Raw genomic sequence first — 26,600 nt, 5'->3', positions numbered from 1 at the left:
TTGCAACAAAACGCCAGCCTGCTCCATCACGCTGAAGGATTCCAGTGGCGGGGTGCGCAGTACCAATCCTTAAGAGTCAAAGTGATTTCCGGCTCAAATGAATACTGAAACGGTGCTTGTTTCCCGTTTACAGCCCTGAGCCAGTGGTGGAAATTCCATGTTTCTCTGGTGGGGCGTGGGTTTTATCATAGAACGACCACTCTTGACTTCTCCACAAGGTGGTCGTCGTTTTTTCAACCCCCAACCAGGATGTTAATTACCTCGCCTGGTATACAGGAGATCATTGGTTCCATACCGACCCTGACGCCTGCTGTATATTTGGAGTTTGCGTGTCTCTCTCTCCGGGTCCTTCGGGTTTTCCCTACACATTTAGAATCAACATGCGTTTAGAGTATTTGGCCGCTATTAATTTGCACGTCATAAGCCACTTCATTGGGCTATCATTTGTGGTTAGGTCGCTTCTGAAAAAGAGCTACAATTTTCCCTCGTTATTTACGAACTTTCTTTCCGTAATTTTGGCTATCTGCGAATCGCATCTGGAACGCTACACGACTGCTGCATCGACAGAGAAATAAAAATAAAGTGATGAGAGATGAAGTGATAAGATAAAGTGAGGGGATAAAGTTATGAGAAACAGTGATAAGATAAAGTAATGTGATAATTTTCATGTATTGAATAGCTTATTTACGTATTTGAGGTTATTCAATATCATACGCAAAATGTTCTATTCACGAGCATCTCAGGAACATATCCCTTGCGAATAACCAGGGAGTACTGTATATAGCTCATGGGGCCTTATCTGGTCAAATAAAAAGTTTAGTTTTATAAACTCGCTAACTTCCGTTTGCAAAGCCGCTCTTTTTGCCCCAGAGCCCCGTGGGTTGATTCACGACGTGTTTACACTCGGAGTGCAAACACGCGGCGCTGAAAGATACGCCACTGTGTATCTCCACGTGGGCAACAGAGATACACACAGACACGGAGATGCACACAGTGACATGGAGAGACACCAAAACAGAGAGACGCAGCGGTGTAGGTGTCGCAGTACACGCTGGAGGTGCTAGTGGCTAGTGACGTGCCCTGCCCAAGCCCACTCACGGAGAGGCGTGCTTCCCTGTCTCTCTGTGTCTCTCCGTCTTTGTCTTTCCCTCAGTCTCTGTGTGTTTGTCTGGAATGCTGTCTGCGTGAGCGGTAGTGTGTCTGTTAGCACGCTGCGCTACAAACCCAGCAACTAGTGTTCGATTCCCGCTCACGGCCAACACCAGTGATGATTATCTGAACCGGTCCCGGGCCTCCCCTAGGTTGACTCAGCCTCAAAATGAGTACCTGATGCGGTGTGTAAACATCGCCACTGGGGAGACAAAGGCGGTCGGGCGTGGTGCTGACCACCCACCCCCTCGTGTACCGTGCCGGCTTTCATAGGTGCTCGCTAACAGCACTTGCCCCTACAGTCTGTTAAGGCTATACGGGGGATCTTTGTCTTTATGCGTGCGTGCGTGTGTGTGCGCGCGTGTGTGTGCGCTGCGAGCACAGTCCACCATCCTGCAGCACCACTCCTCGGCGGCGGCGGCGGCGGCGGCGGCGGCGCGTGCACAGCAGCGGCCGCCACGCTCCGCGCCGCGGCCCAGCGCCACCGTGGACATCTCCAGCCCGGACTCGTCCTCTTCCTCCTCCTCTGTGCAGAGCCTCTCCAGCACTGACAACGACGACGACGATGACGACGACGACGATGACGACGACGTCATTATGATGCAGTGATGGCCGGCGATACCTCTACGGGTTGTGAATCGGACTGACGTGGTGGACTGGAGACTGCGCTGATCGACCCTCATTGGCATTTGCAAATAACTAGCCAATGGAAAATAACTGAATTGCACTCGAGTGCTGGGTGAAGCTGGAACCATAGGATTGGCAGAATTCAACCTAGCACGGGTATCCTAGTAGGAATGATTTAAACATTTGTAGTTTTGTATCTGTTGATTATCAGTTTGACTGCCGTATTGGGTGACTTGTTGACTATTTTGGTACTTTTCGAGACCATTGGTTTTAACGAGGCACTCTGCACGATTCGTGTGTCGCATGCCGTGTGCAGTGTTGTGACCTGGCACGGCGACCCCACTGCAGTGCTTGTCATTACACCGGGAGTGGTGCTTGTCAACAATGTCACCGTGTAAAGTCAACTCGTGAAATTATTTTTCAAGCAACCTGGCCTTTGCAGATGACACCAGAACTGTAATTAACTGAAGGCTTTTCCATTGCTTTTTTTACATACTCAATTGCGGTCTTAATTTGAGGTGGTATGATAGGCTTGGCATTGGAATGGGAATCACACTTCAAAATGTTCAGAGGTTTACTCACAGATCAAAAAGGCACCACCCACAGTAGTCTCTTACATTGAGATACAACTTTGACTGGAAGTGGTGGTTCTAGTCTATCGGGCCTTGCTTGATGCTCGGCTACTGCATTTTCAGTTACTCGGTTTTGACGTTTGCTCGGGTATGATGGCGCCCCCCCACGTTCCTTTTGTACGTTCCATCCCTGCTGAAGCTTAAGGCGGCTCTGGTTGTATGCTGGTCAACGTGTGATAAGTTGTGCAATTAAAGTATTACACGGCGATTTTCATAACTGTGTAACATTTTTCAAATACCTGCTTGCCAGTGTCCAAATACGTTTTGTTTAAATCACAGCAATGTGCCATTTCCATTCAGAGGTCGTCGTGGACATGAGTCGTGAAGATGCCACTAATTTAGATTAAACTTGGTGCAGTTAAAACATGTTTCAGATAACCTTTTTAAAAATATATAAATGGGTTTATGTAATGTGTATAGCGTGCTGAATGAACCTTGGCCAGCGGCTCTAACTCCCGAACAACAAGCGACACTGTTGTAAACATTAGACAATGCCGTGTCACGCTACAGATTCGTTATGTGGGGGCCGCCATACACCCCCGCCCTCGCTGGGCAGGTGGGGGCACTCCCTCCTCCACCGCGTCGATCGCCCCCCCTCCGCTAGCGCCCCCTCTGAGGGGCATGGCTAAACTGCTGGCTCACCGCCGCACGGAGTTAACCCACACACTCGCTCGTGTACACCACCACTAACGTGGCGCACAGCCGCACGACCGCACCCACACCTGCAGCGATCTCTCAGCACGCCCGCGCACGCTGCAACTCTACGCTTGCTCTTCTCCCGCGCACACCGTCTCCCCACACAGTCGCACCACACGCAAATCGCAGACACCACGCCGATGTTCTGTACTAGCGTTTTATTCACGGCGCAGATACTCCCTGGGGGAATATTTTGCGAGAAGAGCCTAACCTAGCGCAGCCTACGTACCCAGTTGCTCACACGTCCTGCCACGTACCTCGAAGCCGTGCTCACGGCGTCGCACGGACGCTGTGAGAGTCGGAGGGAGAAGGACGAGAGAAAACTTTGCCTATTACTGCCTCGCAGCAGCAGTCGCTTGCATCACACGGATGCTGCGAGCGGCTCGAGGAGGCAGGACGGCACGGAGTGGGTCTTGACGGCCCAGAGGTTGAAGATAATACCCAAAATCATCCCGGGCTACTCGTTTTATTCCCTAAACTTCAAAGGCCCAGGGTGGTCGCACCGCACAGCCAATCGTGCGCTTATTCTTGGGTTTCGATCAGTTGCGATCGAAACGTCGGAGTTTTTTGTTATTTTCTTTGAACCTATCTACGTGACTTTACTGAAAGACCCAATAATATGAATTCCTGCAGTCACGAAAGCTTGAAGTCAATCGTGCGCTTACCTGCGCCGTCGCTCACTTGTACCCTGTGCCATGGGGGAGTGCTGCTGCTCCCCCCACCCATTGTTCTCCCGTGCTCTTTAATTCTGACCCCCTGATCAGCCCTTGCCTAATATTCCACCCTCAGCCTCTGCCAATGTCGTAAATGACTTATTGTGGCTGGCCCAGTGAACTTTCTTATGCCCATACAATGTTAAGCCAACTCAGGGGCACCGGAATGTGATCTGTCCTGCGAGGGCCGGCCAAGCTCCTGGCACCAGGAAACCGTGGGACTTTCCTCCTAGGAGCTTTTCGGATTAAACCCCGATGTGCCAGGCAATCCCCCACCAGGACACTACGTGTATGCGCTGTGTGTGTGCTCAGTGTAGGGTCCAGGGGGGAGTCGGGGCGCTTGCGGAGTTGCTCCGCGGCCGTGGCACCACAGTTACGTAGCTGGGCCTGGAGGTCTCCACATTCCCACCCCCCTCCTGCTCTGACTTCACTCTCCTGGGCCCCGGCTCTGGCGGGGGATTGGCTTAGAATCACTGCTTCCGCCAGGATGCCCAATGAGGGGGCGTCACACTATCACTGTCGCACAAACTTGTGATGATGACATCTCTTGGCATGACACCGTCTCTCCACAGGCGTGGCCATTCTCAATGACAGTACCGCACTCCACTCGACGTAGTGTAGTGGCGGTGAGGGCTCAATTATTGGGCTTTCATGCCCCAAAAGTTATTGGCTCCAAATTCATGAGCCAAGTATTTTGTTGGATTTGCTGGGCAGAATTGGTGGCGCTCCCATTCTGCACGAAACCCCATAGCCAATCAGAAGCTGTGGAGGTGAATTGGTTTGTGCATGGAAGAAACCTCGACGAAGACCAAAGATCCCCCGTATAGCCTTAGACTGAAGGAGCAAGTGCTGTTAGCGAGCACATATGAAGGCTGGAATGGCACACAAAGGGGTGGGTAGCCAACACCACGCTCTCCCGCCTTATGTCTGCCGAGAAGTGATGTTTACACACTGCACCAGGTACTAATTTGAGGCTGAGTCGACCTAGGGGAGACCCAGGATCGGTTTAAATTGTCACTGGTGCTAGCCGTGAGCAGGAATTGAACTTGAGTCGCCGGGTTCGTAGCGCAGTGCGCTACTGCTCCCCACTACTACAGTCCGATAATGACGTACCCTGCCAAGAGTGTAGTACTTATTTTTTGTTAAACTTTAACTTAATAATTAAATTTTTGTGATATATTAACCGTAAAACTAAATTATTTGCTAATAAAAAAAAAAAATACCACTTACCAATGTACTTTGTAAAACTGCTATTTCAAAAAGTATTGCATCATAATGCAACTTTATATTTTATGGATGCAAAACTCACAGACTTGAAGTCTAATCAGTTGTTTCATACACATGTATAGTAATTTGTTATTTCTGGTGCACCCTTCATATTAATGGTTGGTACTCCAGAATGTATACAGAGTAGAAATTCACTCGTAAATCTATGCACAATTATTCTCACATGGTGGTGAACACATTTCGCCGCAGCATCTGCATTCAATGGTTTCCAATGAGATTTCGGAATCTACTTGGGTCTGAGTGTCGGGTAGCCTTGGTGACACATTGAGGCCAGGTCTCCTAATTGCGTCTCCTTCCTTAGTTATGATGGATTCATCATTTTCAATTACTATTGGCATGGCGGGAGTGACACGGTTCCAATGCGGTTCAGGAAGGATATGCGTGTTATCGGTGCGAGCTTGCCGAAAGTGAGTCGCACGTGGAATCACCTCGGTTTTTCTATTGCAAGTCACGTGGTCAGTAGCGTAACGAGCGTGGGGGCAGGGGGTACCTGACCCCCCCTGGTGGCCAAAGGTACGAGTTGGGGCCTCCTTGACAACCACCATGAAATATACTCTTTGGATCTTTCGGTAAAGTCATGTAGATAGAGAAATAAGAAAAAATCACGACGTTTCGATCGCAACACAAGCAATAGTCCTTACCTGAGGACGATTGCTTGTGTTGCGATCCAGTTCACCATGGAAACGGAGGTGAATAACACACTCCCTTTCCTAGATATTTTGCTTGGGCATGGCCTAAATTGCAAAATAACACAGCGTTTACCGAAAGGGAATGCACACTGATGCCTATCTGAATGCAGATTCACATCATTCCCCAGCTCAGAAATCCTCTCTTATCAAGACGCTCATACATCGGGCTAAAACAGTGTCAGATGGAGAACGTCTAGTGAGAGAGATTAAACATGTTAAAGAAGCACTACGACAGAATGGATATAATAATGCTCAAATTAACAGAGCACTGAATGCCAAATCACGATTGCAAAGCAACACTGCTGAAAGTGATCAGATTATTAAAACAATTTAAAAATACCATATATCTCAGGAGTAACTGACAAATTAGCCCGTGTTTTGCAAAAGAAAAACATTCAAGTAAGATTTGGTACAGTACACAAAATTCGAAAACTAGTATCTTGTACTAAAGACGAATTACCTAAATTATCAACAGAAGGTGTATATCGGATTAATTGCTTATGTGGCAGATGCTATATTGGTCAGACGGGACGTAACATCAGCGTAAGACTAAAAGAACACCGAAGAAATATTTAATTATCTCAAACACAACTGTCGGCAATGGCAGAGCATGCTTGCCAACAAGGCCACTCAATTTATTTTGATAACGTTGAAGTGTTGTGTAAAACTAATTATGACTGGCCAAGACTAATTAGAGAATCCATTGAAATTGAGAGAAATACAAATAACTTTAATCGCTCTGACAGCTACAGGCTTAGTGCGGCCTGGAAGTGTTTTATTAAATAATAGATATTACAATTCCTTATAGGGGAAACACATACTAATTAACTGATTACTAACGTAGTATATAATTACAATAACCTCTCCCCCTCCGCCACCTCTGATTTCTGCACATGATTGGGTATAGTGATTGTGTTCAGTTATTAAATAATACACATTACAACTAATTACTAATCTACAACTGATTACTAATCATAGAAATTAACTGATTACTAATCTATTATATGATTAGAATACCCCCCCCTCTCCGCCTCCGATCTCTGAATCTGATTGGGTTCGATTATGACGTCACCCTGCTGCTCTATTTAAGACCGGGAGCAGGTGGAGGGCTTCACGATTCTGACAAATGGCCCGATGATGCTGGATGTAATTACGCGAAACATCGTACAAAAAAATTGTAAATATTGTGGATTCACTCTTCAACAGACCGGTGGGCTGAAGTAGTGAACTATTTGTCTTTTGTCAACGTGACACATTTTTTACTGATTGGCCGTGTCGGATGGTGGAGGGTTGCGACACATTTATAAATAACGTGATTTAACCCTAAAACCTTTATTATGACCATGAGATATGTTCAGTGTTCGAGGCCGTTAGTGTAATGGTGTGATTAGGCAAGAGAAGCCGCAATATATAACAGCCTAGGTGCGACCGTGCGAGAGAAATCAAATATTGGGGCTTCACCTGACCGATTTTCGCACCCCCTGAGCTATAATGTAGTCACTACGCCACTGCGCGTGGTGCAAATGGCGAGACCAGGGATTGGGTTTGGGCACTCACGGCCGCATTAGGCTTTGACGATGTCGGCCTCCAACGGAGCAGGAGGCTGACTTTGAGGTGTTAAGTGACCGGGCAACGTGGGATTGAGCCATACATTCTAGTCATGATGTTGGGGGGGGGGGGGGGGCGTTGCCCATCATCGTGATTGCAGTGACTGCTGCCGTGGAGGACACAAGCTTGCCTGTTCGAGTGCATTTTGGAATAAAGTTTCGCAGTCGGATAAATCACCCGTGCCTCACTTGATGCCATTCACAGAGAAGACAAGAATGACCAGAACGTAACCCGGAGACTTCATCTTATCAGTGTTTATTTTCAGTCGGCCTATACTCTCTCATTACAGTCACGGTTGAAGAAGAAACAGGGTCAGGCTGGTTACACTGTCAGTTGAATGGATTTACCAGGCGAAATTCTTAACATAAAATATATTATTCATCACTCGTGACATGGTTCAGATGTTGCAATGGAGCCCCAGCAGTGTCACTTGTCCATTCTATAGATTGGAGAAAGCCTTTACACTCATATTCTTGGATCTTTCGGTAAAGTGATGTAGATTGGTTCAAAGAAAATAACAGTAGTTTTTTGTTATTTTCCTTGAACCTATCTACATGATTTTACCGAAAGACCCAATAATATAAATTCATGCAGTCACGAAAGCTTTAAGTCAAGCCTTTACACTCGTTTCTCTGTCCGTTGGAGGTATGCAGGAGAGATGAAGCTGATAAGCCTCTGCCTCGTGCTAGGACCCCAATGCTGATATATTAATTATTTTCAGGCTTAGAATTCTCCAATTAGAAAGGCACCATGTCACATGTGTGGCCATTTTACATGGAAACACGCTGAAGATAAATACAACCCTGACATCACCTGCTGCCAAGTGGAGAATCTTCCTGATCCGCAAACTCTTATATGTGATATCATCCACCCCACAATTGCAAGTAAAGGACTACTGCATGTAATAAAACACCCCCCTTCCTCTAAAAAGAGTCACTAGGACTCCAGGCCTAGCCTTTGCCTATCTGATGGCTGTAAGTGGAGGTGTGCTCGGTGGTAAACGGTCTCGTACTGCATATTTTCGGTCGTGCGTTTGAAGAAGCCACACTGCAGGCATTGTAGAGAGACGGCGAAGGAGGGAGGGACAGAGACACAGATCCAGGACCGTAGTCAGCAAAGTAACTACCGTGTCGTGGTGGTTTAAAGGCATGCTACGTGTGAAAATTACATAATCAGAATCGGAATATCTAATTATACTGGTGGAACCTGATGAGCTATGAAGCTCTTCTTTTTTACAGATGTCCAGTAGGGGCGGGTAAGAACGTTACAACAAACAAAAAAACATGATAGTAGTGCAAAGTACAGCAAAGGTAAACAAATCACACAAACACAAATAAAACTAAACCATCCCCATCCTATCAGGCAAAGCCCACTTTACCTCACTACTCACGACTCCGCTTCATACAGTTACCTCCGGCGCTCTGTCCGTAGGCGAAGAGGGTGTGCGCTGCTGCACGAGTACGGTAAGTACTCGCTTAAGGCATGGTGTTCACTACAACGCGTTTATTCCATAAGGGTACATTTTTCGCACAAAGCGGAACGCGCACCGTTAGAACGCGGTTTCTGAGCAGTCGATGATGAACTACTTTCTTGAGTTGCGCGGCTTGGCGGTGTGGGAATTTGGGGAATACGAATGATACAGGACGCAGCAGCGTACCCTCATCTCACGCGTATGTCAACGGAATAGGAAATGGTTAATTCTGCACCGTCAATCCGTTGAGCCGACCTCAGAGCAGCCCACGGTAGACGTGGCCCCGGTGAGGCTTCCATTGACACCACTAGCTCGGACCGTGCTCCGCGTGGTGACGCACTCAGGAGAGGGTTGCCTGGCGGCGTCTCGTGGGGAACCGCTACCCTCTGGGCCGTAACGTAATCCGTAAAGTAATCCGTAATTTAATATGTAACATAATCGGTAATGTAATCCATTTAAGGGGAAAAGGGATGTTCACCTTCCACAGCAGAAGGATGAGCAGGGCGAGAAGCAGGAGTCCGGCCAGCACGGTGAGCAGGATGATCCACCAGGGCAGGGTGACCAGGGCAGGGCCCGGTGTCTTCGTGAGCACGGTGACGCGCACCTAGACGCATCGCATGCAACACATGCATCGCACATACCGCACGCACCACACTCACCGCACGCACCACCCTCTCCGCACGCACCGCACGTACCGCACGCACCGCATGTACCGCACGCACCACACGCACCGCATGTACCGCACGCACCGCACGCTCCGCATACACCGCATGCACCACAAACCACACGCACCATACGCGCCGCATACACCACACAGCATGCACCACAGGCACGGACCGTACAGACCGCACGCACCGCACCGCATGCCACGCCGAGCTGAGGAGAAGTTCACAGAGCCCTGCTGTGGTTTCAGGCCACGGTGGTCCTGCTCGGATGCCACATTCTCTGTCGGCTAGAGAAAAATAGTAGGGAATGTCAACAGGATCTACACCTCTGCATTACTGACCTCGTTATCGAGGCTGCTGTTATCATCACTAAGCAAATGTTTTGCTTTGTGCGTCGTGCTATTGAGCTACATGATCATATGCTCATGACCATTAATGACCTTCATGATGTAGGCAGACCCAAGTAAAGCTGCTAGACTTCCCTGTCCCTACGAAACAGCCCTCCAGTCCTCTACCATATAGCTTTACGAGTCGAATTTCCATCAAGATGGAGATAAAATGAGGACTGATCGATGCCCAGATGCAGTTCATGTGTGGCTCTCTACTAGTTGACCATGTTGAGTATGCTGATGATCTGGTAATTGATGCTCGCTCGGAGGAGTGGAAAGCTCTGCTGCTGAAGCTGGAAATTTCCGTGAAAAAGGTGAAGGTGGCACCTTACCATCAGCCTCACCAAAGCAACCTACCTCCCTGGGTATATTGTGTTCTGGAATACTCCACTCCCTCAGCTCTCCATGAACCATGGGGTTGTTGTGGAGATGGTGGAGGTGTTACCATATCTGGACAGTGTGCCCATGGTCAGTTCCAATTTAGCACTGGGGATCTCACTCCAAATCAGTTGAACGCCTAAAACTCAGCAAGTTGACACGATGGGGGAATGCAGGCTATGTGCATCTACTGGTCATCTTAAGTCGGTTAACTCGTAATAACCTGGGCCTATCACACGACTTGCTGTCAGTGACTCATTCACACTCTGGCACTAAAGCTGCCATAACATTGTGTCCACCGATTGGCAAATAGCAGCTTTTGTTGTTCATAATAAAGGTTTTGGGTTAGATCGCGCTATTTTTAAATGTGTCACAACCCTCCACCACCCAACACAGCCAATCAGTAAAAAATGTGTCACGTTGACAAAAGGCAAACAGTTTACTATTTTAGCCCACCGGTGTGTTGAAGAGTGAATCCACAACATTTACAATTTGAGTAAGCCGTTTTTTCTGGAAATTACATCCAGCATCTTCGGGCGATTTGCCAGAATAGTGAAGCCATCCACCTGCTTCCGGTCTTAAATAGTGCAGGATGACGTCATCATTGTTGAACCCCATCAGGTTTCGAGATTAGAGGTAGAGGTGGGGGTGTATGCAATTATGCAATAGATCAGTAATCAGCCACTTAGCATGTGACTCACCTGCAAGGAATTTGCAATATGTGTTGTGTATTAATTAACAATACGTTTCCAGGCTGCGCTGAGTCTGTAGCTATCACAGCGGTTGAACTTATTTAAATTCTTCTCAATTTCGATTGATTCTCTAACTCGTCTTCGTCAGTAATAATTAGTTCTGCATAACCCTTCAACGTTAGCAAAATCAATTGACTGTCCTTGTTGGCTAGCATGCTCTGCCACTGCTAATAGCTGTGTTTGGGAGAATTTAATGTTCCTTTGGTGTTCTTTTCGTCTTATACTTCCTGTCTGTCCAATAAAACACTTACCGCATAAGCAATTGATCCGATATACACCTTCTGTTGATAATTTCGGTAATTCATCTTTAGTACAAGACACTAGTTTTGGAATTTTGTGTACTGTACCAAATCTCACTTTAATTATTTGCTTTTGCAAAACACGGGCTAATTTGTCAGTAACTCCTGAGATATATGGTATTTTAATTGTTTTGATAATCTGATCACTTTTAGCAGAAATGTTGTTTGGCCTTGGTTTGGAGATTTAATGCTCTGTTAAATTGAACATTATTGTCACCATTCAGCCTTAGTGCTTCTTTAACATGTTGAATCTTTCACCAACTGACACTGTTTTTGCCCGATGTATGAGCGTCTTGATGAGAGATGATTTCTGTACTGGGTGATCATACGAATCTGTATTCAGATAGGTATCAGTGTGCATTCCCTTTTTGTAGACGCTGTGTTATTTTGCCATTTTGACCACATCCAAGTAAAATATCCAGGAAGGAGTGTGCATTGTTCACCTCCATTTCAATGGTTAACTGAATGGCTGGGTTTTGTGCATTGAGATTATAAAAAAATGCATTAAGTGTATCTTTACCATGTGGCCAGACAACCAAAGTGTCATCGACATATCGAAACCAAAAAGATTGTTTTAATGTACTTGAGGCAAGTGTTCTTGTTTCAAAATTGTCCATGTACAGATTTACTATACATAGCGCGATCTAACCCAAAAAACTTTATTATGAATAACACTGGTCGCGAAAGCCGACGTGTTAAACTGAGCTTTTGTTGTGTCCAGCCAGACGCTGTGATCCTCTAGGGGTGAGCGAGCCAGACTTATTGCTAGTGTGTGGGTGATATTCCTGTCCAATGGGAGGCAGTGTGAGGATGATGGTGCATGCTGTGCGTGTACCGGCTGTCCTTCGGGCTTAGCACCCTTGATGACGAGGTTTTTCAAAGGTTTCGTAAACCCCACGTGCACCCGGGCTACCACGTCCACCTGGTGGGCCCTTGGGTATTCCTGGTGGGTTGTTACACATAAAAACAAGAACACTTAGAGTGAGGGAAAAAAGTATTTGATCCCCTGCGGATTTTGTACGTTTGCCCACTGACAAAGAAATGATCAGTTTATAATTTTAATGGTAGGTTTATTTGAACAGTGAGAGACAGAATAACAACAAAATCCAGAAAAACGCATGTCAAAATTTGTATAAATTGATTTGCATTTTAATGAGGGAAATAAGTATTTGACCCCATCTCAATCAGAAAGATTTCTGGCTCCCAGGTGTTTTTTATACAGGTAACAAGCTGAGATTAGGAGCACACTCTTAAAGGGAGTGCTCCTAATTTCAGCTTGTTACCTGTATAAAAGACACCTGTTCACAGAAGCAATCAATCAATCAGATTCCAAACTCTCCACCATGGCCAAGACCAAAGAGCTCTCCAAGGGTGTCAGGGACAAGATTATAGACCTACACAAGGTGGGAATGGGCTACAAGACCATCGCCAAGCAGCTTGGAGAGAAGGTGACAACAGTTGGTGCGATTATTCACAAATGGAAGAAACACAAAAGAACTGTCAATCTCCCTCAGCCTGGGGCTCCATGCAAGATCTCACTTCGTGGAGTTGCAATGATCATGAGAACGGTAAGGAATCAGCCCAGAACTACACGGGAGGATCTTGTCAATGATCTCAAGGCAGCTGGGACCATAGTCACCAAGAAAAAAGTTGGTAACACAATACGCCGTGAAGGACTGAAATCCTGCAGCGCCCGCGAGGTCCCCCTGCTCAAGAAAACACATATACATGCCCGTCTGAAGTTTGCCAATGAACATATGAATGATTCAGAGGACAACTGGGTGAAAGTGTTGTGGTCAGATGAGACCCAAATGGAGCTCTTTGGCATCAACTCAACTCGCCGTGTTTGGAGGAGGAGGAATGCTGCCTATAACCCCAAGAACACCATCCCCACCATCAAACATGGAGGTGGAAACATTATGCTTTGGGGGTGTTTTTCTGCTAAGGGGACAGGTCAACTTCACCACATCAAAGGAACGATGGATGGGGCCATGTACCATCAAATCTTGGGTGAGAACCTCCTTCCCTCAGCCAGGTCATTGAAAATGGGTCATGGATGGGTATTCCAGCATGACAATCACCAAAAACACACGGTCAAGGCAACATAGGAGTGGCTCAAGAAGAAGCACATTAAGGTCCTGGAGTGGCCTAGCCAGTCTTCAGACCTTAATCCCATAGAAAATCTGTGGAGGGAGCTGAAGGTTCGAGTTGCCAAACGTCAGCCTCGAAACCTTAATGACTTGGAGAAGATCTGCAAAGAGGAGTGGGACAAAATCTCTCCTGAGATGTGTGCAAACCTGGTGGCCAACTACAAGAAACGTCTGACCTCTGTGATTGCCAACAAGGGTTTTGCTACCAAGTACTAAGTCATGTTTTGCAGAGGGGTAAAATACTTATTTCCCTCATTAAAATGCAAATCAATTTATAAAAATATTGACATGAGTTTTTCTGGATTTTGTTGTTGTTATTATGTCTCTTACTGTTCAAATAAATCTACCATTAAAAGTATAGACTGATCATTTCTTTGTCAGTGTACAAAATCAGCAAGGGATCAAATACTTTTTTCCCTCACTGTAAGTGTCAGCATCATCATCACGATCTACGGGCAGATCGCCCGTAGGTGTCCATCGCACAACTTCGTCATTTATTTCCACTTTCCTCTTTGTCTTGTGCCAATACTCTCAAGTAGTGCCTCATATTTTTGACACAAATCTCTTATGTCGTCAAGCGATTCTCTGTTAGGTCGTCCTCACTTGCACATAAGTGTACACATTTGCATGCATCACATACTAATATATATACGGGAAAGCTTGCAAAATGTATTTGTAAATGTTTTTCTTTGAACTTATATTATGTAGATGATGATCATTCTGCCACAACGTGGTACTCGTTTTATCAACCCGGGAGGGCTGACAGGCTGGGTCGACCCCCTTGCTGCACGCTCCCGCAACCGTTCAGTTGCGAGCGGAGTACTCTAACCACGGCGCATCCTCTCATGGGCACTATTCACGCATTACACAACACACACTTGCGCGTATTGCTTTGTATTTTGGTGTCCTATGGGGTGCATCCGGATAAATGGAAGGGAAAGTAAAATCACCTCCAAAAAGGTGCTGTTCCAAAGGCGAGCGCGCAGCTCGACCTGCGCCAACGTCTGTTTACCCGGCGGCGGTAGCGCCGCCAACGGACAACGGTACCGCCAGCACCGCGCCGTGCCCTCCGCACAGTCCTGCAAGCAAATATGCGCGTTCGGAACGGTACATTAGAACCAAAACAACGTCTCTAAATTTACACTTCAACTCGACAACCAAAGTTGTCAAAGCACCGCATCCATTGTCAGCACTGATACCGCAAATCGCACAAAAATAAGTCACCTCCACGGGTCGGTCCCAGTTTGACGATTCACCAATGCAAATGAAGTAGGCATCAAACAATTGCCTACCAAAGACCTTGTAAAGGACTGAATGATATAATTTTAAGTGATAGCCCAACGAAGTGGCTCATCACATTGAAAGTTAGAGCAGCCAAATACTCGAGACGCATGTTTCTGAATGTGGAGGGGAAACCCGGAGGGCCTGGAGAATAATCCAAAACATTTTTTCACGAGTAAGAGAGGGTTTGTAGAGATCACTGGCCAACTCATTTCCTGCGCTCTAATTCCTTTTTTATTCCGGTGTTTACAAGTGTGCCGTTTACAGGATGAGGTAATGATGATGGGAACATCGGTAAAGTGGGTTCCTGGGAGTTTGATGCAAAACCATTTCTGATTCCAGCTACGAAACGGGGGTGAGGGGAGGGTTGGTTGGCCAATCAGCACGCAGCGGGTTTGACAACCAGCCAATCGGAATAACGTACTTAACATGATCTGTTTTGAGCCTATTTAGCCTTATATTAGTTTGCTAATACCATAGGTGTCAACCCACAGGGTTTACCCGTATTCTTGTACAGGGATATGGAGTTTTCAGGTCCATAAAAAAAATCAACACGAGTGTGTGCATCCACTTATCAAGCAAGCAGCAACATCAGCATGCAAGATCAAAGACAGAAGCATAAGTAGCATAATTGACACCAAATTTTCTGGTGTTTTAGCTACAATATTGTGGTAATTAGTATTTGTGAACCTATATCAATAACTTTTTTGAGAATGAAGTAGTAATTAAAGGAAAAGAAGGAGAAAAATCTAAAAAGGCTTCTGCTCCGTTACTAATAATGTAACTAATAGGGTGTAATACAATGTAAAACGATTTTACAAAAAATTTTGTTGTTATAATTCATATCATCTAATAAATATTACATTTAAGCAATTTACAACTATATCACATATTATTCTATGATTAAAACGTATAATACACTTACATGTAGAACAATTATTGATTATGTAGTAACATCGCGGATGTCACTGTGTGGTGCCGGCTCTAGCGAGGCACGGCGTGCGATGTATTGCCATCGCAGACACCCCGTACATGTGGGTGCAGTACCAGCCCTAGAGGGACTCAGTGAGCGCTGATAGAGAGCGCTGAGTGGCATCACGCTCAGCGTGCAGTGCTGTCCCCTATAGGAAGGGGTGTGAGGGTGCCGGCCATGAATGGCGCAGCATGGAGGACGGGTTGTGCTTTTTCTGTAGGATTTTATTGTTTACGTATGTGATGTTGAGATTTGTGTACAATGAATTTTAGGTGTATCTTGAAATTGTATTGTTTGTTGCGGTTGAACCCAAATCAAGAGCCGAATGGCTCACAGGGTAAATCCTATTCTTAGGTTTTTTCGGTAAAGTCACGTAGGTAAAACATTAAAATTAATAAAAGTAAAATAAAATAAAAATCACGACGTTTCGGAGGCAACACAAGCTTCCGTCTTCAGGTGGAACCGTCACAGCCACGACAGCTGTATCAAGTAAATGAGAGATTACAAGAGCTACCACTCCGTATATATAATGGTTGGAGAGGGGAAGGGCCAAGTACGGCACACTTTTTATTAATATGGTAAGGTGAGGGTAAATCCTCTTCTTGGTTCATAATATAATATTATTTTTTATTATGTTTTATTTTTATTATTTTATTACTTCCCTTCTACGTGACTTTACCGAAAGAACCAAGAAGATGAATCCCTGCAGTCACGAAAGCTTTAAAGGGTAAATCCTAATAAATGAAACTGAAGACTGAATGTAGGCCATGGCACTCTGGTTGACCCTGGAAGGCACGTGACGAGTAAGATCTACGCAGGGGCGCCCAAGTGGGGGGCTAGGTGTGGTCACGTGTAGGGCGAGATCCTGCTAGAGGAATTGAGAAGGTGGTCGTGGCCAAGGGCGGGGCCACCCACGACCCGTGAGGCTATAAACTGGGTCCCCAGAGGGAACGGGCTTCAGCGTTGCTGTTGTCATCCTGAAGATCTACGTTCTATATTCTACGTCCGAGAAGAGTCACCAACACGTGGATCTGGGCCCAAGCCGGGGTCCTGTCCGTTGTAGTGACTCCCAGTGTGAGCGGTGTAGTGAGCCTGGTGGTCCACCACCATAGGTTGTTATCTGGAAAAGGGGCAGTTACCCCTTTGTGTTAAGTGTGTTGGTATTAATAAATGTGTTGCCTCCAAAGAGTACGCCTGCGACTCAGTTGAATCCACTACAATTATATAACTCTTTGATAACTAAATAGAGAAATTGACAATTTTAAACGTGAAGTGGGGGGAAATGCTATGTTTCTTGATACATATTTAGAAATATAACTTAATCTTAAATTATTATTTTTATTTTAGTCTTTTTTATTTTCTTTAAAAACATCACTGCCTTGCATATATATATCTGATTTTAATGTAGTTCTTAAAGGTTTCAACGTTTTTTACTTCAAAATCTATTGTTTTCTTATTGAATTTTCACTTTATCCACGTGAAACTATGTAAAAGTAAATACATTTAGGCTGTACGTATGATATTGTAATTTAACATTTTCTAATTGTTTATGTCACTACTATTGCCATTAAATTCAGTGATATACGGGAATTACGATTTACGAGTAACATTAGTAGAAAAAACATGACTAAGGATTTCGATTTAAAGCTTTCGTGACTGCAGGGATTCGTCTTCTTTGTTCTTTCGGTAAAGTCACGTAGAAGGGAAATAATACAATAATAAAAATTAAACATAATAAAATACAATTCTCACGACGTTTCGGCCACAACGCAAGCAGCCGTCCTCAGGTGAATAACAGGGCTGTCGGAAAGACAGCGTCTGAATGAACACCACCAAGCTTGGCAGCATATATTTAAGCTGGGTTAGAGGAGGAGAGAGCCTTGACAAAGGAATTTGATATGCAAGTTCTTCACCTGAGGACGGCTGCTTGCGTTGTGGCCGAAACGTCGTGAGAATTGTATGTTATTATGTAAAAAAAATATTATTTTATTATTTCCCTTCTACGTGACATTACCGAAAGAACCAAGAAGATGACTAAGGATTCTGTATGGTCTGGTATGTGAGGTCCATGGGGGTGACACCATGAGTTACTGCACTGGGTGACACCAATCCGAGTGACGCCACTGTCCAGTACCAGTACCTGGACATGTTAACCAGAATGCACCTGCAATTCTATGCCATGTATAATTCCCAGCCCCACTGGACTAACCAGAATGTAGCTGCAATTCTATGCCATGGCTAATTCCGAGCCCCACTGGACTAACCAGAATGTACCTGCAATTCTATTTCAATTGAATGTGTATGTTTTCTTTAAGTTCAATGTCTCTCATTGCATAATAACACTGCTAAGCACAAGGCCTGACCAGTTTGGTGTAGCCCTTCTCGTTGAGGAGAGGCGGATGCCAAAACTTCTCAATCGTTTTTTTCCGTGACGCTCCCCGAGTCGACACAGTCCGCCCCGCAACGCTCTGTGGGAGACACAAACATGGACAATAATACCTGGCTTGCGTTCGTCTACCCTAATTCTTTTTGCCATTTCCTGCCAAATTTTATCCCCACTGTCCCATTGGCATCATCTCACGCAGTGAAGTGTCCTTTTCGGATCCATCGCAGTGCTTCTGAGATTCCCTCAAGCAGGCCCGGCTCCAACTCCACGCGGATGGAGGGTCCTGTGGAACTGTTACGTGGGCCCCTAGAGCAGTGATTCTCCACCAAGGAGGATAGTGAACTTTGGTGGGAGGGCCACGGGGACATTTGGTCCACACACAGTAGCGGGCAACACTTGCCATCCACTCTGCCATATGAGAGTGAGATTCGTCTTGCGACAGCAAAACCGATATTTAAATTTTCAGAGCTGGAAATTGGCCACATTACGTACACTAGAAGACCTGGTTAATCGCGGGCAGCAGCCTGGATTCATACCCAGGACCTCAGCAGTACCATTGGCCTATCCTTCTGAATGTGTCAGACGTATGTGTGGACTATGACAACTGCCTTGCATTTTCTCTACCCTTATAAAATGCATTTTGATAGCCTAATTTACACGTGTTGCATTATTCGGGCCACCCCTCCTTCCAATACCCCGGATAATCAACACGGTCACTGACTGCATTGTTAACGAATTTTTAATTATGGGCTATCTCCTTGCGGCGTGGGAGTCTTTGGCGGGGGCCACGCTGAAGGTCGGTAAATCTTGGCCATGCTGGGGCATTGCATGGCGACGCTGTGCGGCGGTGTGCACTCCGACATTTGGGCCGCGTGAGGAGGTACTGGGTCATGGCGTCGTGAGAGGGTGCCGGTTGCGCGCTGCTGGGTGATGTGTTTTGTCTGAGCCAGTGGGTGGTGGACTGCGCTGACTTCACAGTTTTGTGAATTGGAATTTGTTGGTTCTGGCCTCCAGTGGCAGCCAGGAAGGGTAAAGCCTTTTTTTATCATCTTAATCCTGTCAAAAGAGTCCAATAGATATAACTGCTTAACCCGAGCTATATAGTGCTTTGGCATTTGCATCATCCTTGTGTATTTCCCTTTTGGGGACCTTTGGTCTCGAGCACCGGTAAGACAAAGCCATGAAGGAGGCTGGCTCCAGTGTAGGCGAATTAGTGTCAAGGACAATGCATACATTATCAAAGCATATATGTGTACATGTTTTACCACAGACGTGTGTGGTTGATGCAGGCTTGATGCCTTGTAATAGGTGTCTATTTGGTGTTTTAACATCTTAACGCCACGGTGGCGAGAGGGTGCCACAGTGTCGAGATGTTAAATACCTCGCCTGGTATACAGGAAGTAGTGGGTTTCGATCTCGACTGTGATGCCTGTTGCATATTTGGAGTTTGTGTATTATTTCTCCCCATGGTCGCGTGGGTTCTCCGGTTTTTCCCTCCACATTTAAAAATGTGCATTTACAGTATATGGCTGAAATAAATTTCTACGCGATAATCCACTTCATTAAGCTATTATTTGTGGCCAGGTCACTTCTGAAAAAAGCTATATAGCTCAGTGGGCCTTACCTTGTAAAAACATATATATAATGTCATAAAGGGTAAAGCCTGTCTTTAAATCTTAACACTGGGAAAAGGGTCCCAAAGATACAAACTCGAGTGTTTGCTGCGCTGAATGTTGGTGCACGCGAGTGAGTGGATGTTAAGACGAATCAACGTCGCCCCCCAACAACCGTGAAAATACTGCAGACCACGCCTGTGAAACACGGTGCCTTTGGGATAGCCTTTCCTAATAAGAATGGCCTGAATGTGAAATGTATTGAACTATTATTCTAAATCTGTAATCTTGTCCCAATGCCTCCTCACCTTGAGCACGAGCTCATCGACCTCCGGTCCCTGGCATGTGGGGGGCACTGCCCCGGTGGCAGCGACCCCGGCACCACTCAGTTCCAACGCGACGAGGTACAGCAGCCACTTGCCATTGGACATTTCCACTGGGAAGTGGATGTCGACGTATGCGCCACCAAGGCCCTCTAGCGGGTGGCCCAAGTTGAGCACCTGCACAGAACCAACACGTCTGATGCCGGTCCTACATTTGCAATGTGGATTGCGAGGAATAAATAATTAACATGGTCTGTTTCACCACCAAAGCATGAATTAAAGCAATATATATGTACGTAAGCCAATAGTCACTGAAGTTATTCTACTGCTTGCTGAAGCTAATCCAAGGTGGCCTGGCTTAAATGGGTGCTATGAAAAACGTGAGTGTGTATGGCCTAGAGATGCTGTTTTTGTACAATGGACCCTCGTCTGTGTATGTATGTTGAACCTAGGGGAGCGGTATTGTCGCGGTAAGTGCATTTTGCTATGAACCCGGCAATCCGAGTTCGATTCCTGCTCATGGCCAATACCAGTGACGATTATCTGAACCGGTCCTGTGCCTCCCCTAGGTCGACTCAGCCTCAAAGAAGTACCTTATGCGGTGTGTAAACATTGCAGCTAGGGAGACAAAGGCGGCCGGGCATGGTACTGGCCACCCACCCCCTCGTGTCGGCATTCATAGGTGCTCGCCAACAGCACTTGCCCCAACAGTCTCTTAAGGCTATAAAGGGGGATCTTAGTTTTTTTTGTATTTTGAACTTCTTTCGTGTAATACAGACAGATGGCCATGACGGAGTGAGTGACTGAGGTATATTCTCATGATTTTCTGGATGGGCTATGAGGGTGAAATTTCAGACCCTATGCCTCTAACTCGAAATATCTGATGTTTGAATCTAACCACATACAGATTGTATCTGCAGCATTTAAATGACACTGAACTCAAAAACTCCTGCAAGATTTACAACCCAAATGACAAAAAAGGTTAAATACTACTTCATTCTGTACAAATCTACACTTGTAACTAGAAAGATCCTAACACGCGAATTCCAAAAATGACATGTTTACAATTTCCAGGTACTTTTTGAAGAGTGTGACACTAACGCCGATCGAAAGCAGGCAGAGGCAGGTAGCGGTTACTAAAGGGAAACCCCCCGTCCGTGCAGCACTTGCGCCACCTCATCGGTATCGCTCTCACAATGTACCATGGAGTCATCTTCTCGTCTGCTTTGCTTTAAAGTTCTAAATTGCGTAAGTATGACAGCGTTGAGTACTGTACTCATAATAAACAGGGGATTATTACTGCCACAACAAGAAAAGTAAACTCGTAATCAACCAGGCTATGCGTTAATTGTGTGTTGACCGACTCTCTGTGTTGCATTACATCACATTTCGATATTTTGCGAGGTTATTTAATTTTAGTGTGTCTTTCTCCTAATTTTAAAGCTTGCGTGCCGTGCCACGTCGTCATCTTACTTGCGCAGCAGCAACACGTTGCCGTCCACTCATTGATATGCTAATTTTCTCTGCCCCCTCCCTCTCTCCGTCCCCGCCCCCCCTCCCTATATTTAAGGGACCGTCACAGAAACGACCCCTCTCTCTGTGCCGATATGTGTCCTCTCTCTGTGTGTCCTTGTGATGTCTGTCTGCTTGTATGTCTGTCTATAGTTTTCTAGTTAGATTTTTGTTGCTATTTCTCTTATGCCTGATGATGATTGCTTGTGTTGCAATCGAAACGTCGCTATTACTTTAATTCATTATTTTATCTTTAGACGTGACTTAACCGAAAGAACCAAAGAATAAAACTCCCAATACTTTAAGCCATCCGTTTTCTTCGGGAATGTCGGTTCACTTGGTTCAGCAGTACGCTGTGTGGCGGTACCGTGATGTTGAACTCCACCAGGCTCCCAGCCGCCCCCTCCCACCAGATCACCGACTCTCCACGGATTTCCCCTCCAAAGTACGCCTGGGAGGGCCTCACAGTGCTGCGCAATGGGCAGGAGCAGTGGCAGGTCAGTGATGATACGTCTTCCCAAAAAAATGCATGTGCTACTGCATTTACACCAAGACAAGGCAGACTTTGACTAGGCACTATGACAAGGCAGACTGCGAAAGGCATTCCACTCTGTGGATATTTATATGGTCTTCCAAGTGTTGACAAACCGAGGCCTAAATAAAAAATTATACAATATTTGTTACTACATAGAAGTTGCACGAAGAAAACATCAATACATCTTGCAATGAAAGATTCTGCTGAATTATCATCCATATCTCATAATAATTGAGTAAATCTGTAAATATATGATGACGATTGTATTGCATGGTCTTCCTCACCTTATGATGACAATTTCCATCTCTAGCAGCACTTTGACCTTGGCTATGACCGGCTCCAGGCCCTCTTGCTCACTTGTGCTGCACAGGCCGATGTCAAACACACAATGTATCCATACACAATGTATCCATACACAATATATCCATACACAATCCTCAGAGTGCAACACAAGGTATCCATTGCTTTGTATTTGTATAACAGACCCTCGTCTGAGATGGCCGTGAGGGAGCGAGTGACTGAGCCATATTTAAATGATCTTCTGGATGGGCTATAAGGGTCCATTGTGGTAAAAAGTCCAGTCAAAGAACCCCCAATTTATGTAGAATTTAGGTTTTTTTTACACTTTTACGGAATTCCACGTGCACGGTGCTGGAGGCGACCACTCAAAACGCGGTGAAAGGTTGAGGTGGGCTGCCGGGCCGCTCTGAGGTCTCAGTGCTGCCACTGCTGACATCCCGACATTGAATCCAGGTTTTGGTCGCCTGTGATTACACTGGGTCCTTAAAGTACAGTAAGTTGTTTCATTCATGACCGCATTTAATGTTGACCACAATCCAGCTCTGAGAATTTAAAAATAAATTGGGTGTGCCAGGTTGGGTGGGAAAGTCCTGCACCCTACTGCGTGTGGACCACAGGTCACTTGAAGTAATCTCAGAGATGTCGCCGTAACACCCTGGGCCATTCGCTGATACAAGGGGCTACACTGCTCTGCGAGAGTTCTGAATGATCACTTAGCTATTGACATGACACCGATAGAGTCAATTGAAATAAAAATTGGGAATCATTGCAAAAGAAGATGCAGGTAAACAATGTGTTAGAGAAAGAGAAGAGATGAAATAGAATTAGGTTAGGAAACTACAAAAACATAACGGTGACCGATCTTTAATACACTTTTGCATAAATCCTCAGAGTGCTTTAGTGGAGTATTCTGGGTAAAAAAAAAGATTACCTTCCCTACATGGGAAAGTAGCCTCTCTCTCCACGATGATTCAATTAATTTATTGTTCAGGATGCTCCACTACAGCACTGAGTTGTTTTATTTATGATGACCTAGGGTAGAGAAAGGGCATTTACCAACAACATCTGGTAATAAGCGGCAGCAGTGGTATGTGCTTAACTAGCCCGCTATAACTAGCCTGATGGACAAAAGCAGTCCAGAGTTTGCCTGTTTAGCCAAATTCTACTGGTTAACATACGTATACAAAGCAAAAATGTTGAGAGACTAAAATATATTTTATTTGGAAACCGAAAGTAATTTATTTAACGACATCCAATGGTTTGGCTAGCACAAACACCAGCACGGACTGCATTATGGAGACTACAGAAGCATTGGTTTGAATTTAAAAATGCTGCGAAGCAGGTCAGAAGAATATAAGTGAGCAGAGTTTGATGGCATTGGTAAGTTCTACAAATGAGAACCATTTTTGCCTGGTCATATAAGATGTTGAAATCTTTTCAAACGAAAACAAAGGATTTTCTCTAAATTGCAATGGCCATGATAATGACGTCGGATTGGCGAAACGCAACTCGCAGCGCAGCAGCTTTCAACGGAAGACGACTTCACAAAACTACTTCTGAAGTTGTTTAGACGAGGCCTCTGTATCCACACGAGGGACACTGCAGAAATAATCTTTCAATAACCTTGCTATTGTCAGCTTGGCACGTGTGCAGAGACGGTCCTACGCTTCTCTTCTTTATATTTTGAGTAGCCGAGTGGTGCAGTGGTAACAGTCATGCGTCACAGCACGCAGGTCCTGGGTTCAATTCCCGCCTCGGGCACCTCTATGTGTGGAGTGTGCATGTTCTGCCCCTGCCCTGAATGGGTTTCCTCCGGATTCTCTGGTACCTCCCATAACTATATACAATGTAACCGCCATTGATTGGGCCACACATCCCAATGCTGAAAATTATCACAAAATTACTTATTTGGGATTTAACATGGCAGCAATATCACACCCCCCAAATACAAAAACTTGGCAGGATCCTCCTGAAAACAAGCATATGAAGATTTTTTTTCATGTATGTTTGGTTTTGCGATGGGAGGCAGCACGTGGCTCAGATCACACACGTTGTGAGCTGCAGAGAAGAGCTCAGCTCCAGCGTGTCTTTTGTCACTCCTTCCGTGCTCAGGATGAGATACAGCAATACCTGAAATGACCGCATGACAGCACCAGCTTAACGAGCAGCGTGATGTACGCGCACACGCCCACGCATGAGATACATCCGTCTGTAACACAAGCCTTCGCGTGTTATTCGCAATCGCAACATTAGGATCAGATTATACTGTAGCTTCAATATAATTTTTGTTATTATTATTATTTTATAGTGAATAAAAAGGCTATTTGAGGCTTTCGTTTTACTGTATGGGTTCTAGCGCTGGATGCTAAGCATCTCGAAAAGAGGTGGCTGGCATTTGAGCACGGGTGTCTGAGAGGAATGCTCGGAATTTAGTGGAAAGCTAGGAGAAGCCATGCGGAAATCTGGAAGAGACCACGGGGCAGGAGAGTGTCGGAGACAAGATTCTGTAAAAACGGTGGTGCTGGGTGGGACGTGTGCAGGATGGGAGAGGAGGGCTGTTTGCCGAGACAGGCATTGCATCGGTATCTGCGAGTCCAGCGACCAAGGGGAAGAGAAGACCTAAGAGCGGATGGTGGGAGACTGTGAGGGCAGATCTTGGAGGTCACTGCATGTCTGCTGTGCAGCTCCTGAGGGATCTATCGGAGATAGACAGTGTTGGTGAGGTGCGGTGGCATCAACAGCTTTGGCCATAATGAAGTCTTGATTTTGACGGAAATTAAATGGAACGTCGTTCCTAGCGCTGGGAGGTTTGGTTGAAGCCTGTCCTGAAGGGATGGCAGTTCTCTGCTTTGTTACCTGGTGGCCACGCTTGAGTGGATTCCCAAGCTCACAGTCCACCACAGATGCGTTGCTGCTCAGCAGGCAGAGGGGCTGCACATCCTTAAGAGAGATGCCAACATCATGTTATCTTCAATGAATTATAAATGCAGTCATCATTCATAGAGCTACCAAATTATTTCCAAACTTGCTATATATCTTAAACTCTGCTGGCCATATTGAACCATTACTGAACATATTTTTTTTACCAGGTAAGACCCACTGAGCTGTGTGGCTCTTTTTCAGAAACGACCTGGCCACAAATGATAGCCCAATGAAGTGACTTATCACCTGAACATTTATAGCAGCCAAGTACTCTAAACGCATGTTTATAAATTTGGAGGGAAAAACCGAATGAACCGGAGAAAAATCCACGCGACCACCGTGAGAGCATGAAAACTCCAAATATACAGGCGTCAGGGTCAAGATTGAACTCACGACCCCCTGTATACCAGGCAAGGTAGTTTACATATCACGACCGAGGTGCCCTGGTATTGGTCACATTGTGCTTGGGCTTGCTGTAATAAAACAGTAATATTACACAAAATTTGCATGTAATATTACTGGAAATTGTTCTGTAAGTTGTGCAGGCCAGAAAAGTGTGTGGAGGCCTAAAACAACTTATAGTAATACTCCACACAAAATGTGATTTATAGACAGCAAAATCATGATCACTGGCTCCGCAACCCAACATACCTTGCATGTCACTTGACATCACCATACAGCGCGTATAATGTACAGAGCCTTGCTTTAGACCACCAGGAGTCCGAAATAATTGTGCCCATACGATTGTGGGGATGAAACCAATTTCCCATCGTCTCCTTGTCCTTCCACCCAAACAGCCATCATGCAAGCAGAGCACACGGTTTTCAGGTTTGCACCATGACCGCCACTCATGGCGCGACTTCGCGCTGAGCTATACGGCTCTTTTTCAGAAGCGACCTGGCTATCGCAAATGATAGTTCAACGAAGGCGGCTGATCTTCACGTGGACGTTTATAGCAGAGAAATAAATACTCTAAAGCGCGTGGCGTTGGCTGACCTGGGAAGAGCCCCAGATGTGGCGGTATCCCCGATAGCTGAGTCCGGAGGGCAGCACGAGCAGCAAGTGAGTCTCGTGGGCATCGTCGCCTATGTTGCGCACGCTCACGTTCAGGGCCAGTCCCTTGTGCTGACCGACGAGGAACAGCTGCCTGCCACCCTCGCTGGTGCACAAAGACAAAGATTCCCCCCCCGCCCCGCATAGCCTCGACAATAGGAATCAAAATAAATATTCTCGCACGTGATTCGCTTCAC

At 45.8% G+C, this 26,600-nt stretch overlaps 2 protein-coding genes across 5 annotated transcripts in view; one reads left to right on the top strand and one right to left on the bottom strand.

The window, feature by feature from the left end:
• LOC144721188 (calcineurin-binding protein cabin-1-like) overlaps window positions 1-2,616 on the top strand; it is a 66,595-nt gene extending 63,979 nt beyond the window's left edge. For 3 of the 4 annotated variants that reach the window (XM_078598588.1, XM_078598589.1, XM_078598586.1), the window contains exon 38: window positions 1,534-2,616. In XM_078598588.1, coding sequence (XP_078454714.1) covers window positions 1,534-1,758 — 225 coding nt within the window. In that variant the 3' untranslated portion in view covers window positions 1,759-2,616. Of the gene's footprint in view, window positions 1-1,528 lie in introns of all 4 variants that reach the window. The other variant, XM_078598587.1, reaches the window with a different exon arrangement.
• Window positions 2,617-7,640: 5,024 nt separating this feature from the next.
• Window positions 7,641-26,600, bottom strand: part of LOC144721187 (integrin alpha-6-like) — a 65,988-nt gene continuing 47,028 nt past the window's right edge. Inside the window, exons 15-25 of the mRNA XM_078598585.1 lie at window positions 26,347-26,509; window positions 25,285-25,368; window positions 24,479-24,558; window positions 22,413-22,490; window positions 21,961-22,063; window positions 20,067-20,258; window positions 18,123-18,227; window positions 14,456-14,584; window positions 12,191-12,298; window positions 9,351-9,476; window positions 7,641-8,448 (exon numbers count right to left, since the gene is read on the bottom strand). Of these exons, the coding sequence (XP_078454711.1) occupies window positions 8,338-8,448; window positions 9,351-9,476; window positions 12,191-12,298; window positions 14,456-14,584; window positions 18,123-18,227; window positions 20,067-20,258; window positions 21,961-22,063; window positions 22,413-22,490; window positions 24,479-24,558; window positions 25,285-25,368; window positions 26,347-26,509 (1,279 nt within the window). The 3' untranslated portion in view covers window positions 7,641-8,337. The remainder of the gene's footprint in view (window positions 8,449-9,350; window positions 9,477-12,190; window positions 12,299-14,455; window positions 14,585-18,122; window positions 18,228-20,066; window positions 20,259-21,960; window positions 22,064-22,412; window positions 22,491-24,478; window positions 24,559-25,284; window positions 25,369-26,346; window positions 26,510-26,600) is intronic.

This window comes from Lampetra planeri, chromosome 11, assembly GCF_965212315.1.
Source record: "Lampetra planeri chromosome 11, kcLamPlan1.2.h2, whole genome shotgun sequence".
NCBI lineage: Eukaryota > Metazoa > Chordata > Hyperoartia > Petromyzontiformes > Petromyzontidae > Lampetra > Lampetra planeri.
Note: the sequence above shows the minus strand (reverse complement) of the source record. Positions and strands in the feature narration are given on the sequence as shown.